The sequence below is a fragment of the Micropterus dolomieu genome, linkage group LG21 (genome assembly GCF_021292245.1).
Source record: "Micropterus dolomieu isolate WLL.071019.BEF.003 ecotype Adirondacks linkage group LG21, ASM2129224v1, whole genome shotgun sequence".
In the NCBI taxonomy this organism is placed as follows: domain Eukaryota; kingdom Metazoa; phylum Chordata; class Actinopteri; order Centrarchiformes; family Centrarchidae; genus Micropterus; species Micropterus dolomieu.
The window spans coordinates 31,377,739-31,391,642 of record NC_060170.1 but is presented as its reverse complement, the minus strand read 5'-3'; the positions used below and the strand labels follow the sequence as shown (position 1 = coordinate 31,391,642).

Here is a 13,904-nt window from a genome sequence, read left to right as displayed (position 1 = left end):
AAACCTATGAGCCAAAATACTTTATTCATCCAAAGTATACATTTTTTAATACTCCAAAACACACACACACACACACACACACACACACACAATACTTGCAAACCATTGTCAACAGCTGCCTCAGTGAGTGAGGAACAAGTCAAGCAAAAAGTAAAAGTATTTGAATAATTAAAGGCCTACAGTAATGCACGAAAACTGTAGCTCCCCTCCAGTTTTAATCACAAACACAAGGCTTTTCTTTGGTTACAGGCATTTATTAGCACATTCACGTCGTCGGGCATGCCGTGAGAACTAAACAGAATAAAATACACAAACAATAAAATGAGTCTAATGCAATACAGAGCATTCTCTTAGAGAATAATCATTAAACAAATATTTCACAAACCCAAAATAAAAATCCAAATCCATCCGTTTAACTTATAAGATAATTAGCTTACTGGACATTCAGACGGACAATGTTATCACGTTGTTATCATGTGAAACTTGGCTAACATATTAGCTCTAGTTAGCCTACCCAATACTCAGTGCTTGAAGTGGACAAAAATAGGTGCCATTATGAAATGAACTTAAACTGTGTGACTGGCTGATGAAAGCTACAAGAATACATCACTAAATATAAGCGGGAAATGTATTTAATTTAGCAAAACAATAGGTTTTTTCTGCTTCTCATCCTGTTATTTGTCTCACCCTTAGATTTACGCTAGCCTACTGTGTGACCCTTCGAGGGACCACGACCCCCAGGTTGGGAACCGCTGATCCAGGCTACTCCCTGCTAGTATTTTTTCAGGAATAGGCCTATTGTGTGTTTGTGTGTGTTTATATGTGCCTTTTGTTTTTCCTTTGACTCCCTTAGCGTAATGATTTTTTATTTGATCTCTTCTCTTATTTGTTGAAACTCACCCAACCAGCAGCTTTGCTCTTTATTTTATCATTAAAGCGCAGTTTTTGAAACCACATCATTTATCTTAATCAGCCATTGCCACCGAATAGCTGGCGACAATCGGGTTAAACTTTAACTCTCCCAGAGCTCGAGGACAGGAGGCGGAAGAGGTGTGTTTTCTTCACCACACATACACACACACACACACTCCCCGAAGTTGTTACTAAATGGTGAAAACGCGCAAAGTACCCACAGCTGACCACAGAATGAAATAGGAAACACAGGTAGGAAAAACAGAAAGCACGAATAAAACACGAGTCTGTGTGTTGTGAATCTGAGGCACGGTGAACACCGCTCTGCCCCGTGCGCGCATTTTCAGCGCCAGAGGAAAACTTCTCCAGTTCAAAGAAGGAAACAACAACGACCAGGGCACGAGACAGTTTTACAACCAGAACCCGCACACAGATGTGGGCCTGCTTTAGACCAGAGACCTATTTTCTGTGAGACTGCATCCACACAGCATCTGAGAAGATTTCGGTGGGTATTAAGATTTTGCATTTAACTTGTAGATAAAGCGAAACAATCAGTATTTTGTTTTAACAGCGAAATGTGTTTGTCAAGTCGTTTTGCAAGGGGCCTTTTGACAGAAGGGCCCCTGGTGGTCGATCCAGGGAGCACCATAGGGCTCCTGGTGGTGGTGTCTCTGCCCTGCATGTCCTTAGACATAAAAGACCTTGATCTTGGTGTGTGTCCTGCAGGGTTTGATGCCCCCGGGATGGGGAACAGCAGCAGTGACAGGTCCAGCGGGGGTCAGGGGGAGAGGTCATTCAGAGATGGACAGCAGGGAGGGAAAGAGGCACGTCCCAACATCCTGATCGACAGCACAGAGGACGGAGACCTTTTCCAAAGAGAAGATGCAAAGGTTTGAAAAGAAGCTTACAACAGACTGTAGCTATGTTATGAAACCAGAGAGCCTTTTAACAGCTGGACTACCCCATTACATCATGAAAGGACCATACTAGTGGATGCGTTTCATTCATTCAAGTTGCCAGTGATTGCCAGTTGTCATAAATTTAAGTACGTTTTTAGATTGATTTGAGATAGGAAATCCTACACGTTGAATATTTAAAAGCTTTTTATTTGCCACGTTAAGCTGAACCATTGTGCTCCCCAAAAAAGCAGCTGATGTGACAAAGATAAGATGCCACAGTCTCTCAAAGCAAAAAGGGCATGAAGCTTTAGTTTTGTGACATAAACTGTATTTAAAAAGTGGTAACAAGGTCAAAATGTCATGTCTTTCTTGATACATTTAGATTTTTTGGAATTTAATAATATATAGGTTTATGTTTAGTGCTCAGCACCAAGTAACCAAAGCAAATTACTTGTATGTGTAAACATACTTGGCAATAAAGGTGATTCTAGGGAGAGGGGGAAATTTTTATATTTTTTCTTGGTGCATTCAGGTGCCGGTTTAAAGCATCTGAAAGTAGAGAGCCAGCTGCCAAATGGTGGCGTGTTCTCGTTCTGTATGTCGTCGAGATAATCAAATCTGGAGGACAAACCGAGAGCAAACATGGGTTTTATAAAGAAGATAATGTGATTGTAGTTTTAATAACTTGCTATAAAAAGATTTCTCAATCCACCCAACCAACTTTAAAGTCAGCAGTTTCCCCCCAAAAAATTGCAATGAAGGATTTACAAAAGAGTCCCATGTTTGTGCAGTGCACAGATATAATGTAACAAAAAAAGCGGCTAAACGTTCACAGTGATTGATGACCCATAAATCTGAAGTGTCTGCTAATTGATTTTTGTATTGAAAAGAACTACAGAGGCTGCCTGGAAGGAGGGAAATACATTTGAAAACCTCTGGCATGCTTTGTGTAGCAGTATTATAGGCTCTATTTGTTTTTATCTGTGCATGCAAACACACTGGCTGGTGTGGTCCATTCAAACAGGGAACACTGATGAAATATAGCAAGAAGAATTAAAATATTGAAATATTAGATAATAAAATATGACCCATTACTGTGCTGTGAACATAGACTGTAATCATCCAACCAGTTGTTCAATAAATTTATACAATGGTGTAGATACATTAGCTCCATACATTAAGAATAATATGCAAAATTAAAGCATATATAAAGGATGTGCCAAATTTGAGTCATAGATGTAGACAAGGACATAATGTATATACTGTATTCTCAGGTAAAGTCATACAGTTTGTATATAAATTATACATACTATCATAAAAGCTTTTGATCTTATCTATCGCTTCTGTTGAACTGGCAGATGTGGCTAACATATTTAGCTAACAGATTTGGATTCATCCAACTTACCTGAAACTCCAGACAGAAGAACCAAATACAACAATGTGCACGAAGCTTATATATATATATATATATTGTGTGTGTGTGTTCTCATTAGCTCTTATGAGGAGGACACACAAACACACTGAGAGGCAAAGGCTGAAGGTGCTCTCATTAACATGTCAACCATACATTATCATGCTGGACAGGCGCCACAGGAAATACAGGAATTTCTGGCCTGGCAGCAGGACCTTGAGAGTGACAGCAAAAGTCAAACGCAGGACAGACCAACTGTGTTCAGGTGGCCGGGGGTCGCCAAGGAAGTCTTTGTGTCCGGCTCTTTTAACAACTGGGCCACCAAGATCCCCCTGAACAAAAGGTAGCTCCGACTCATGCAGAATATTTCACAAGGCTGTACATCCTTGATTGAATGGGTTGATGGGAATGTCACACATGGTTTTCTTCTCAAATAGCTCCAGTCAGAAGAACTTTGTGGCTATTGTGGATCTGCCGGAGGGAGAGCACCAGTACAAGTTTTGTGTAGACGGTCAGTGGACCTTGGATCCTACTGGGGTGAGTGAAAGCTTAACGTTTTAGGGATAACCCACTGCTTTAGAACCACCGGTACACTCCCAAGCTTCTATATCACATTTCTTTTTTCCCAGGCCGTGATGACGTCTAAAACTGGAACAGTTAATAATGTCATCCAGGTGAAGAACACCGACTTTGAAGTCTTTGATGCCCTCAGGATCGACTCGCAGGATTCTGCAGACATCTCAGGTACTGGCACCTGTATTCATTTAGTAATAACTACATCCAGACTGGCCAATTATTATAAAAGGTGTTCACTTATTAATAGTAGAATGTAGCCCATATTAGAACAAATGACTTGTGTGACACTGTCTGACTTAGTCGGGTGCAGTAAATCCATATTGTAAAGTTAACTAAACCTTTTTGGACAATGCATTCATCTAGAATAATTTTTTTTCTTTTGTTGTAAAGCTATATTCAAATAGTGTCGTCATGCTTTCCCAGAATTGTCCAGTTCCCCTCCGGGCCCTTACCAACAGGATGCATATGCGATCAAGTCAGAAGACAAGCTCAAAAACCCTCCTATCTTACCTCCCCACCTGCTGCAAGTGCTGCTCAACAAGGACACAGGTATCTCTGTAAGTAGAGCCTTGATGCTGGAATACATGCTCGCCTTTATTGGTGCACACCTCTTTTGACAGCATGCAGTTTAGTAAAATTCATCCTCTCTCTGAATCCTCATCAGTGTGACCCGACGCTGCTTCCAGAGCCCAATCATGTGATGCTCAATCACCTGTACGCCCTCTCCATCAAGGTAACACATCCTCATATAACATGTATCTGCGTTTTTTTTTATTGTTAAATGGAATTGTTTATTGGGAATTACGGATCAACCCTCTATGTCTGTCAGACAAAATATTTTGGGCGACTCCACGGACTTTGTCAGGACATAAATATGGTTACCAACAAACATTATGTATTTCCTGTCACGTATTTGACGTACAATATGTACCTAAACGACAAAATAGTGCCCAAAACTACAAATACAGTATGTTTGTTGAAAAATACAAATACATTTATGAGCGTTGCTCAAAATGACATGAGCGTTGGCTAGTACCAGTCCAGCAACAGCTGTAAAGGTCCTTAAGGACTCTATGTAAGTCACTTGATCTAAGTCACATGAAATTTAACACGGGGTAAATGTTGTGAACGTTTTGTACAAACTTTTGTACCTAATTACTTGGGCAACACAACCACTTGGTACGGGTTAGGAAAAGATGGGTTGGTTTGGCTTAAAATAAGTGCATTAGCCTACGAAAATCACATGACGAAAGTCATCTACAAAATGTAATTTAAAACAAGTCAACTTTGACTTCCTTTCACACGGGACTTGAACCTCTGTCTCCAGAGTGAAAGTCTTGTGCCCCACCACCCTCCTTACATGGAATTTGTTGCTAATAACCTATACCGCCATTTTTAAGGTGAGGCCGGCTGTACAATATACATGAAATGTTGGGAAACAAATATCCTTTCTTTGGAAAGGGCATAAATTCTCATTGAACTATAGTGGCTTTATTTTACAACATTTTATTGGCAGTAATCACAATACTTTTAACAATCTTCCAATGAAATCCAGCAAGAAGTCAAACAATTTCTGCTTGAACAGTTTAAAGAGGTCATATTATGCACATTTTCAGGGTCATAAGTTTATTTAGGGGCAGCTCAGAGCAGAGTTTTCTGTGGGAGATGGGAACTCCCTTTGGGCTGGACTTTGGGCTTTTTCACAAACCTACTACTTTTACAAAGAAGGTATATAACTTAATAAAGGAGAGGGAGAAAGCCAAAAAGCATAATACCACCTCTTTAAACTTAAGCTATAAACCTAATTTGTATTTAACTACTCCTCTTGTCACTGTCTTTTAGGATGGGGTGATGGTTCTCAGCGCAACACACCGATACAAAAAGAAGTACGTGACTACTCTTCTCTACAAGCCAGTATAATCCACAGATCCATGATCCAGACACTTATTTTGAAATAATAAAACAAAATGTCTGTTGTTGCACATAGCTGCTGCTTGGATTGTTTTGTTGAAACTGAACCTAAATATCTTCCTGATATCAGTTTGCCAAAGCTTCTTTTTACCGTCCTGTAATCTGACATTTTACTTAAGTGTAACTTGTGATCCGACCAAAACTACAAGCCTCCTTTCCTATGATAAGTCTGTATCAACCGTAAACTCCAAGAGACATGGGAACAAGTGGATATTTTCATTCTCCCCTTACTTGACGCAGACTTGTGCATTGATTTAAAGAGAGACCAAACGCACAAGGGGAAACCTGCCTGAACAAAGACTCAACACTTGATTTTCATTTTCTCAGTCTTTACTTTTTTAACAAAACCTCAGGTGTGGTTTTACAAATTTAAGTGACCTGGACATTGTAAGAAACTAGTGAGATAAGCACAGCTGCAGCCTCTGATACACACTGCGGGCTCTCCGTATGTGAGCAAACAGACACGCAGAGGTTTAAATCCAATTGAAAGGCTTCACACTGACAATCTCACGTGCATGTTTTATTTCAGACTGATGCTTTTTTACAAAATCAAACGTCTTTTAAATCAAGTTTTGTTTTTAAAAATTATAGAGAAATTTAAAATTTAAAAATAAAAGTCAGAAATCCAACATTCTCTTGCATTTTTTTTTTTGTGTGTGTAGGTTATATAACTCAGTTGATGCAGTGGACTTTGGGATCCAGGTTCTTGTTCTCAGGGTTGTATGTGGCCTGAGCAAAGCAGTGAGCCGCTACCCGATCGCACTCACACACGGCAGCCTGGCACTTATTGTTGGTAGCTGCAGAGACAGAGTTAGGTCATTATTTCTGCTCAATAATAACAAGAAGTGAAGCACACGTACACATACCATGAATAGTGTGGTTGGGTGCACTAAATGCCAGTGTAATCGTGCTCCACAGTAGTAGGAGAGCATTTGTTTGGAGTACTCTCAAACCTCAATCCCTGGCTGTGCCTATATATTTATATACCTATATATATATAGGTGTTTAAAAACAGAACCTACACACAGGGCCATGAATGCAGCCTTGTTTAATTTATGTTTTCAGTAGAGCTACTTAATAGTTTCAATGCTGCACTTTCAACACAGCCACTGTTAGATACATTTTTCCAGGGTTTATTTGAAGTCTGGAGTTAAAAAAATCAAGCATTTTGTCTAAGTCTCACCCGTTTCATCACAAAAGGCACTGAAAATACTTGAAATTGAATGTCCAAATGGTTGTGTCAATGCATGACAGTTTAGTCGCGTCACTGTCTTACCTGCGCAGGTCACTTCTTGATTTGAACAGGTGAAATCATAAACAAGAACATAAGGAAGGTCAGCAATAGCTGTGCATCCAGGAGTTGTTCTGCTTGTGTGATAGCATTTATCATGAACTTTACAGCACCTAAAAATACACGAGGAAAGAGTGCGTGAATCCCATGTTTCTTTTACGTTAAAAAAAACCCCCCAACAGGTTGATTGGGAAACAAAATTGGGCATTGAGGGCTCCCTACATGTCCACTTCGTCCCGAGGGCTTCCCGTCCCTCCAAGGCCGCACCAGCAGCCGTAATCGTTGTATTTTAGAGGGCTGACACCAGGCTGAACACACGAGATCATGTTCCCAAACTGCCATAAGGCCTTGGGCAGCAGCGCACCGCTGACCATACAAGCTGGGAAAGACGTGTGAGGCAGACAAATAAGAGCACATGATGAACAAATGAGGAGCAAAGGAACACCCTTAAAAGAATAATTAATAGAAATGTACTGTGCGATATATATATATATATAAAAAAAGCACTTATACAGAGGGATTATTTACAATAAATGTTATATTGACAGCTTTTCTTAGTCCTACCTGTGAGAAGCAGCAGCAGCGGAGGAGCGGTCACATTCATGGCTACAGGCAGAAACATGGATTTTGGCGCAGCCTGTTCTTATAGGACGGGAGGTGAGAGAACACTGGAGATAAGAGTGAAATCAGGGGGTGGAGTGAAAAATATTTGGTTTCTACTCAACATGTAGTCAACACCTTTAGTCACAAGTGTGAGTATTTGCATATAATACATATAATCTGTCTGTAAGACCAGTCAATTATCTGTTTGCTTTTAAAAAACAAGCTATCTCTAAAGAGAAGCAGTGAGCAAGACGATTGACAGCTCAAACTTTATTTTCACAAAATCGCTTTTTAAGTTTCATTGGACTGAGTCTGACTTTAGCATTAACTCTAGTGAGCAAACAGGAACAACTACAGGTATATGCCACAAACTCCACTAGTGCCCTATTTTAGGATAAATCTAAATGTTACTGCACATCAGCTGTCCAGTCATGAAGGAGGCCGGATGTATTTATAGACAATATAGAAGCAGTCATTTCCCAAATTTTCCCAAATGGAAAACAATGAACATAATAGTTTTTTGTTAGCATCTTCTTCAAAATGAATAGCTCAGGTTGGAGTTCTACCTCCTCCTGTCGGTCGCTGAAGCTTTCAGGTAATGAAGTTTGTGTAGGATGAGAAATACACAAGAAATACACAAGAAATACAACATGACAAGATGATCCCGAAAGTCCACATTTTGGACTCGCATTTTTATTCTCCCCTTACATGTTAGGCAGTAGACACATTTACAATTGTCTTTTGATCTTTTCACACATTATTTTAAAAACAGTTAGACAATCAAATACGCCATAAGCCTGCTCTATCTTTCTGTTCGCTCTGTGCTCACTTAGCTCTGCATTTGCCTTCTTTAAATAGAAGTTGAATTTAAAACAACTTTCCAACACACAGCTGTGTAAATAGCTAGGTGTCTGCCAGAGTTCCCACCACTTTCCACTGCGTATTACTCAAGTTCAATATTTTATGTTAACACAATAGGAAACCATCTATGATCCGACATGACACAAATAATAACCAAATATTGATGTGCAAAGCATTGGCGTATGTACAGTTGTGTATCTAAACGTACTATATGTGTGTATACATGTTGCATATATTTATAAGATATAAACATGGCAGTCAAGGTCTGCTTCTGTGCGCACGGCGGTTCTGTCACACCTGTTGATGAGCTTGACAGGAAACACTGTTGATGGTAAATACATTTATGACGTCTATTAATGTTGGATGTGCTGTTTCCTGTTGTGTATGTCCTCTAACCAAAAGCGCAATCCAACTTAAAAAGATGATTAGATTAGATTAGACACTAGATGATTAATTGAAAAATGAAACAGCAGAAAATATCAGGCCAGTCGTGTCGGTGAGGGTTCAGCAGCTCAGAAAGGCCTACTCTCTTTCATGATTTCACAGATATAGTTGTCATTCACGTAACAGAGAGCATCATGCCACATGTGGGGTTTCCTTCCATATTTATAAAGCTGTGCACAGTCCTCTTCTTGATCCCCATTCCTGTAGTCAACAAAGTTGTCAGGCTGATGGTCATCCCAGAAACTGGACACAAACAGTGGAAAGAGGAGGAACAAGTGATTTATTACATACAGTGTAACATATCAAACGACCCACAACCATTTGTTTGCGCTTTTTATTTATTTTTTTAATAGTTTTACGTTTCTCTCACGTTGGGGTTAAGTTGAAGTCAGTTCCATCCACCCAGGTCCAGTGTCCATCTAGCTCCACAAGTCCAATCCAATAGCTGTATATGATTTCAGTCACACCTAAAATGTAGTGCTAGAAGTAAAAATTAAAAATAGCTACAGGTTATTTTAAAGCCTGTTATTTCTGAGAAATGTTGTGCTCTGATATGTGTGCTCTTTATCACAGCCCTGCATACACTGGAGCCTCACAGTAAAAAATGGACAGCCCCCACTTAAAACATATGGAGCCAAACTGGTGTAAAACCTCACCATTTCCTCCACATTATTGACAACCACCAGGTGTGCTCCATATAACCGGCACTGCTCCTCTGCTTTGTGCCACGTTGCGCTTGTGGTGGACAGCAAGTAGCAGCTACTCTGGAAAGAAAGCCATCCATCTCTACATCTTCCTGGTGTGATGTAAATTAAGACACTTAAGAATCTTACTGGTGGGGAAAAAAAAACTGAATTCTGATTTTATTATTCAGTGTTTACCTTCAACTAGGACAGGTGCTTGTGTGTGGACATCCGGCACAGTTGTTGCATCTTTAGTTTGGAAAGACACATTTTAAAATAAAAGTTGCATAGAGGGCATCAATTATTCAGCTGCTTCATTATTATCTAGACATGGAAATAATTTCCTGACCTAATATAGACGGTGACATTGTTCCATTGCTGATTCTCTCAAGGTGAAGTTTGACATCAGTGATCCCCTTGTTTAACTGGGAGACTTTGGGATACAAAAATTGTTCAATGATAAGACACAGAATACGATTTAGCTAAATGAAAACTGTATTAATGAATCGCTGTGTTTAAAGTCGTACATCTTATCTCAGTGACCATCAGCAGGATTAACAGCAGCAGCACCGGAACTCCATAGAGGACATAAGCCCCAATCCTCTTCAAACCTATAAGCATTGACAGACATAGTTTAAGGTGACATCTGAAATTAATTATTCAATCATCAAATCAAAGTTTTACCTGTTGGTTTGGTAATTTTGTGCTCTCCTTGGATTGAGCTGTTCTCAGGCGACCCAAACTGGTGAGTCTGAGTTTCCATTCCTGAAAGAGGTCGGGCATTTTTAGTAAAACGGTCAAAGACTATTTTATTTCTGTTTAGCTAAAATTTAGAAGGATTAAGGTCTGAAAATGAATGCATTATGTTCTAAAATACATTTTTGGACGACCTAGTCTATGGATGATGGCAAAAATGTCACTTTGGTGTAAAAACTTTGTAACAAATAGTTAAAAACATGCTTTAAAAGGTGTAATAAATAAATAATAAAACACCATATCAACTAGTTTGGCATAATTTTACATTAGAACTATTTATTGTAAAGTAAAGCTGAAGTATCAAGGTGTTATAACCACCGTTCAAGGAGCCATTTTGTTAATATTGTGCAAGAAGACCACATAACAAGAAATGATATCACAGAGAACGGCCCCTGATGACCCTCACTGCTGCATGCCAAGGTTATTAACTCTCTTTAACTTATAATTAGACATTTTTAGAGTGTGGCCAAGTATGTTGTTGCTGACCCCAGGAAAACATTAAAAATTTAATTCAAAAACTCATGTTTGAAATATTCACACTCAGGCCATGTGCTTACATAGGTGTCCATGATGACGCCTGTAAAATTAGATTTAAAATTCAAATGTCAAATGGTGTAACTTCAACAAACTACGGCCTTTGACGGTAGAAGCTGCATCGTCGGGTGGTGTAACTTACTGTATCTGCCTACCCTTATTTATTAGTGACTTATTTTGAATCAAAAGCTAACGTTTCTTACTTCATTGCTGTTATTTGTAGTTTTGAAAAGTAAAGCTTATGGTTGATAATAAAAGTACTCAGCAGCCATTTAGAGATTCTCAGTGTGCAATGGCAAGTAAGAGGTCAACTACATCTCCTTGTTTGTTTTCAAGCTGAATATGTTAATTATTAATGGCTCAATACATAAAAGAGAATTCTGCTAAAAAGGCATTTTCTTCAATGTTATGGACTATGCAGTGTATAATTCATGGTGCCATTTGTACATGATTAATGCCAATTTCTACGCAGTCTATAAATGTTGAAACAAATAAAAGCAAAAAACAAACATATCCCACCAACAAAAAGAAAATTTATCTCTCTGTGCACTGTTTTTACTATACCAGTCCCTCTTTCTGGTTTGACTCAATAAACAGGAAGATTTGGCAACTTTGCAATCACTACGTATGTTACATCTGTCCTGTAATTTGTGTTTTCCAGTGATGCCAAGATTGCGATCCAGCACCCAGTCACCTTCTGATAGTGTCAGGTTTCTCTTCTGACTCTCTTCCTTATTTCACTTCCACATTTTCATATTCTAATAAAACGGCTGAAATCTGAGTTACTAGTCTGATGTGATCTTGTTTGTTGCAGGTCATTAAAAGTAAAATACAGATACTTTTAATCTCTCGTATATTGTTTCTTCGCGCGTCCATCCTCTTTTAGAGTCTGCCACCGCTGCACTGTGCGATACTGACATCTGGACTTCATTTTCTGTTCCAGTGTCAGTAGCTTCCTTGGTTTGTTTTGACTTTGGTTCAGTGCATCAGAATCAGAATCAGAATCAGTTTTATTGCCAGGTATGTGTACACATACGAGGAATTTGACTCAGGATTGTACATTGCTCACGATGTGCTTACTTATACAATAATAAAATAATAATATAGAGGGAGGAGAGAGAAGATTCTGGTCTGTTGATACAGATGTCGGCAGTGTCAAGGGTAGATTTCTTAAGGAGGCTTGAAGGCGGATGGAATAAGTTCCAGGTGGGGAGGAATGGCAAGATGTTGCTTAAGTCTGCTTAGAGAAGGGAGGAGGGGGTCAGGTCAAGGGGGCAGGTGGTGTCAAGGTTAGACAAAGTCTGTGAGTTATATCTTTTCTTATCTTAATGTGGGGGGTTAAAGGTGTAATACGTAAGAATTGAGACTACTCTCCACATGTTGAAGTCATACTCCAAAATAGCATATCCCTTCAGCAAATCACATAACCTATGAGGTCATAACTGCTGTTAACTGCTAATTTTTATTATTAATATTGCTAGTTGTATTGCATAAAACTAACTTAAGGTGGTGTGTTAGGAGTCACTCTAAACCTACATAGTACTAAAGTAATAACCACACCTGAAAACCACTCTGAAATGAAAATAAGTACCTTCTAATTTTAATAAAAAGGCAACAACTTTAATTTAATTAGATAAAATGTCAACTTAAACAATCAAAGTGTTTCCACAATTTCTCTTCAAACAAGGGTTGTCACAGTTTTCCAATTTTGACCTTACAGTTATTTAGTTCACCCCAAATATAAACAAAAACAAAAAATAAACAAGCTACTTATTAGCACCTTTAAAAAAAATTTTAAATAAAAAACGTTGCAGGCCTGTTTACTTGCTGGGGAGTGTTCAACGGGCCTTCACTCCAGCTGGAGCAGAAATAGTCAATAGGCAGTACCTTCTCCAGATGTGTGGTCCGCCAGAGAAAAGTTAGAAACTGGGCAGAGGAGATGGGGGAAGCCAGTATGTACGGGGATATCCAACTTTGCCAGAGGAACTCCGGTACCTCACAGCGCTATCTGGGATCCCTCTCTGAGTTTCCGACGACTGACTTCTTGAAGATTATCTAGCCGATAAAATACAACTACCTCAGATAACTTTACACAAACACCAACCCCCACAAAACTCCCGCTAAGCTCGCTCTGTCCCTCTCTGGTTTTTCTTCCTGCGCATATCTGGCCCCTCTCCTCCATCATCCAATCACAATACAAAACACATTTGTGACGCAATTTAGAGACATTTCTCTTATAAATTAACAGTCATTTATAAAACGAAATAAAATAAAGCACATATATCGATTTTTAATTAATTAATAATTTTTAGGATTTTTAAATATTTTAACCCTTTGAGCATTTTAACCATGATTTTGACATTGTAACCTACAATGAAGTAATTTATTTGTTTACCCCCAAAACTATTGATACACATTTTAACCGGACTACACCCTCCCTCTCCTCTTCAGAATCACTGACAAGTCGTCTTGACTCACATGTCGACTTCCCAGTATCACACATTGCTTGATGTGGCTTTGTCATTGTCTTGTTAGGTTGTGCTTTTCTCTCTGGTTGAGCGGGCATCCTCACCAAGTTACTAATGGGGAGCAAGTGATCTCTGTGCACTCTTTTTACTATACCAGTCCCTCTTTCTGGTGTGACTCGATAAACAGGAAGATTTGGCAACTTTGCAATCACTACGTATGTTACATCTGTCCTGTAATTTGTGTTTTCCAGTGATGCCAAGATTGCGATCCAGCACCCAGTCATCTTCTGCCAGTGTCAGGTTTCTGACTCTTGCATCATACAGTATTTTGTTTGGTTCACTTCCTTATTTCACTTCCAAATTTTCATATTCTAATCAAACGGATGAAATCTGAGTTGCTTCGTGTGTCCATCCTCTTTTAGAGTCTGCCACCGCTGCACTGTGCGATACTGACATCTGGACATCACTTTCTTTTCCAGTGTCAGTAGCTTCCTT

The 13,904-nt window shown here is 39.2% G+C and overlaps 3 protein-coding genes across 5 annotated transcripts; 1 reads left to right on the top strand and 2 right to left on the bottom strand.

The window, feature by feature from the left end:
* The first annotated feature begins 851 nt into the window (after nucleotides 1-851).
* prkab1b (protein kinase, AMP-activated, beta 1 non-catalytic subunit, b) lies at nucleotides 852-5,784 on the top strand. Its single transcript, XM_046035641.1, has 8 exons — nucleotides 852-1,417; nucleotides 1,639-1,802; nucleotides 3,396-3,565; nucleotides 3,660-3,759; nucleotides 3,852-3,966; nucleotides 4,222-4,355; nucleotides 4,463-4,531; nucleotides 5,641-5,784. The coding sequence occupies exons 2-8, from the start codon at nucleotides 1,656-1,658 to the stop codon at nucleotides 5,716-5,718; spliced, it is 813 nt and encodes a 270-aa protein (XP_045891597.1). The 5' UTR covers nucleotides 852-1,417; nucleotides 1,639-1,655; the 3' UTR covers nucleotides 5,719-5,784.
* Nucleotides 5,785-6,155: 371 nt separating this feature from the next.
* Nucleotides 6,156-7,664, bottom strand: pla2g1b (phospholipase A2, group IB (pancreas)). The gene is made up of 4 exons (XM_046035642.1): nucleotides 7,625-7,664; nucleotides 7,283-7,439; nucleotides 7,046-7,173; nucleotides 6,156-6,566 (listed from the first exon to the last, which is right to left on the bottom strand). Exons 1-4 carry the CDS (start codon nucleotides 7,662-7,664, stop codon nucleotides 6,442-6,444), a joined length of 450 nt encoding a protein of 149 aa, XP_045891598.1. The 3' UTR covers nucleotides 6,156-6,441.
* Nucleotides 7,665-8,325: 661 nt separating this feature from the next.
* On the bottom strand, nucleotides 8,326-13,065 carry LOC123960991 (C-type lectin domain family 6 member A-like). Of its 3 annotated transcripts, none has more exons than XM_046036062.1 (8): nucleotides 12,829-13,065; nucleotides 10,336-10,416; nucleotides 10,179-10,262; nucleotides 10,001-10,084; nucleotides 9,850-9,900; nucleotides 9,625-9,764; nucleotides 9,339-9,448; nucleotides 8,326-9,211 (listed from the first exon to the last, which is right to left on the bottom strand). In XM_046036062.1, the coding sequence occupies exons 2-8, from the start codon at nucleotides 10,412-10,414 to the stop codon at nucleotides 9,037-9,039; spliced, it is 723 nt and encodes a 240-aa protein (XP_045892018.1). In that variant the 5' UTR covers nucleotides 10,415-10,416; nucleotides 12,829-13,065; the 3' UTR covers nucleotides 8,326-9,036. The 3 variants fall into 3 exon arrangements, with proteins under 3 accessions (XP_045892018.1, XP_045892020.1, XP_045892019.1); XM_046036064.1 differs by lacking the exon at nucleotides 12,829-13,065 and adding an exon at nucleotides 12,722-12,822; XM_046036063.1 differs by lacking the exon at nucleotides 12,829-13,065 and having other exon boundaries at nucleotides 10,336-12,540.
* Nucleotides 13,066-13,904: the final 839 nt, after the last annotated feature.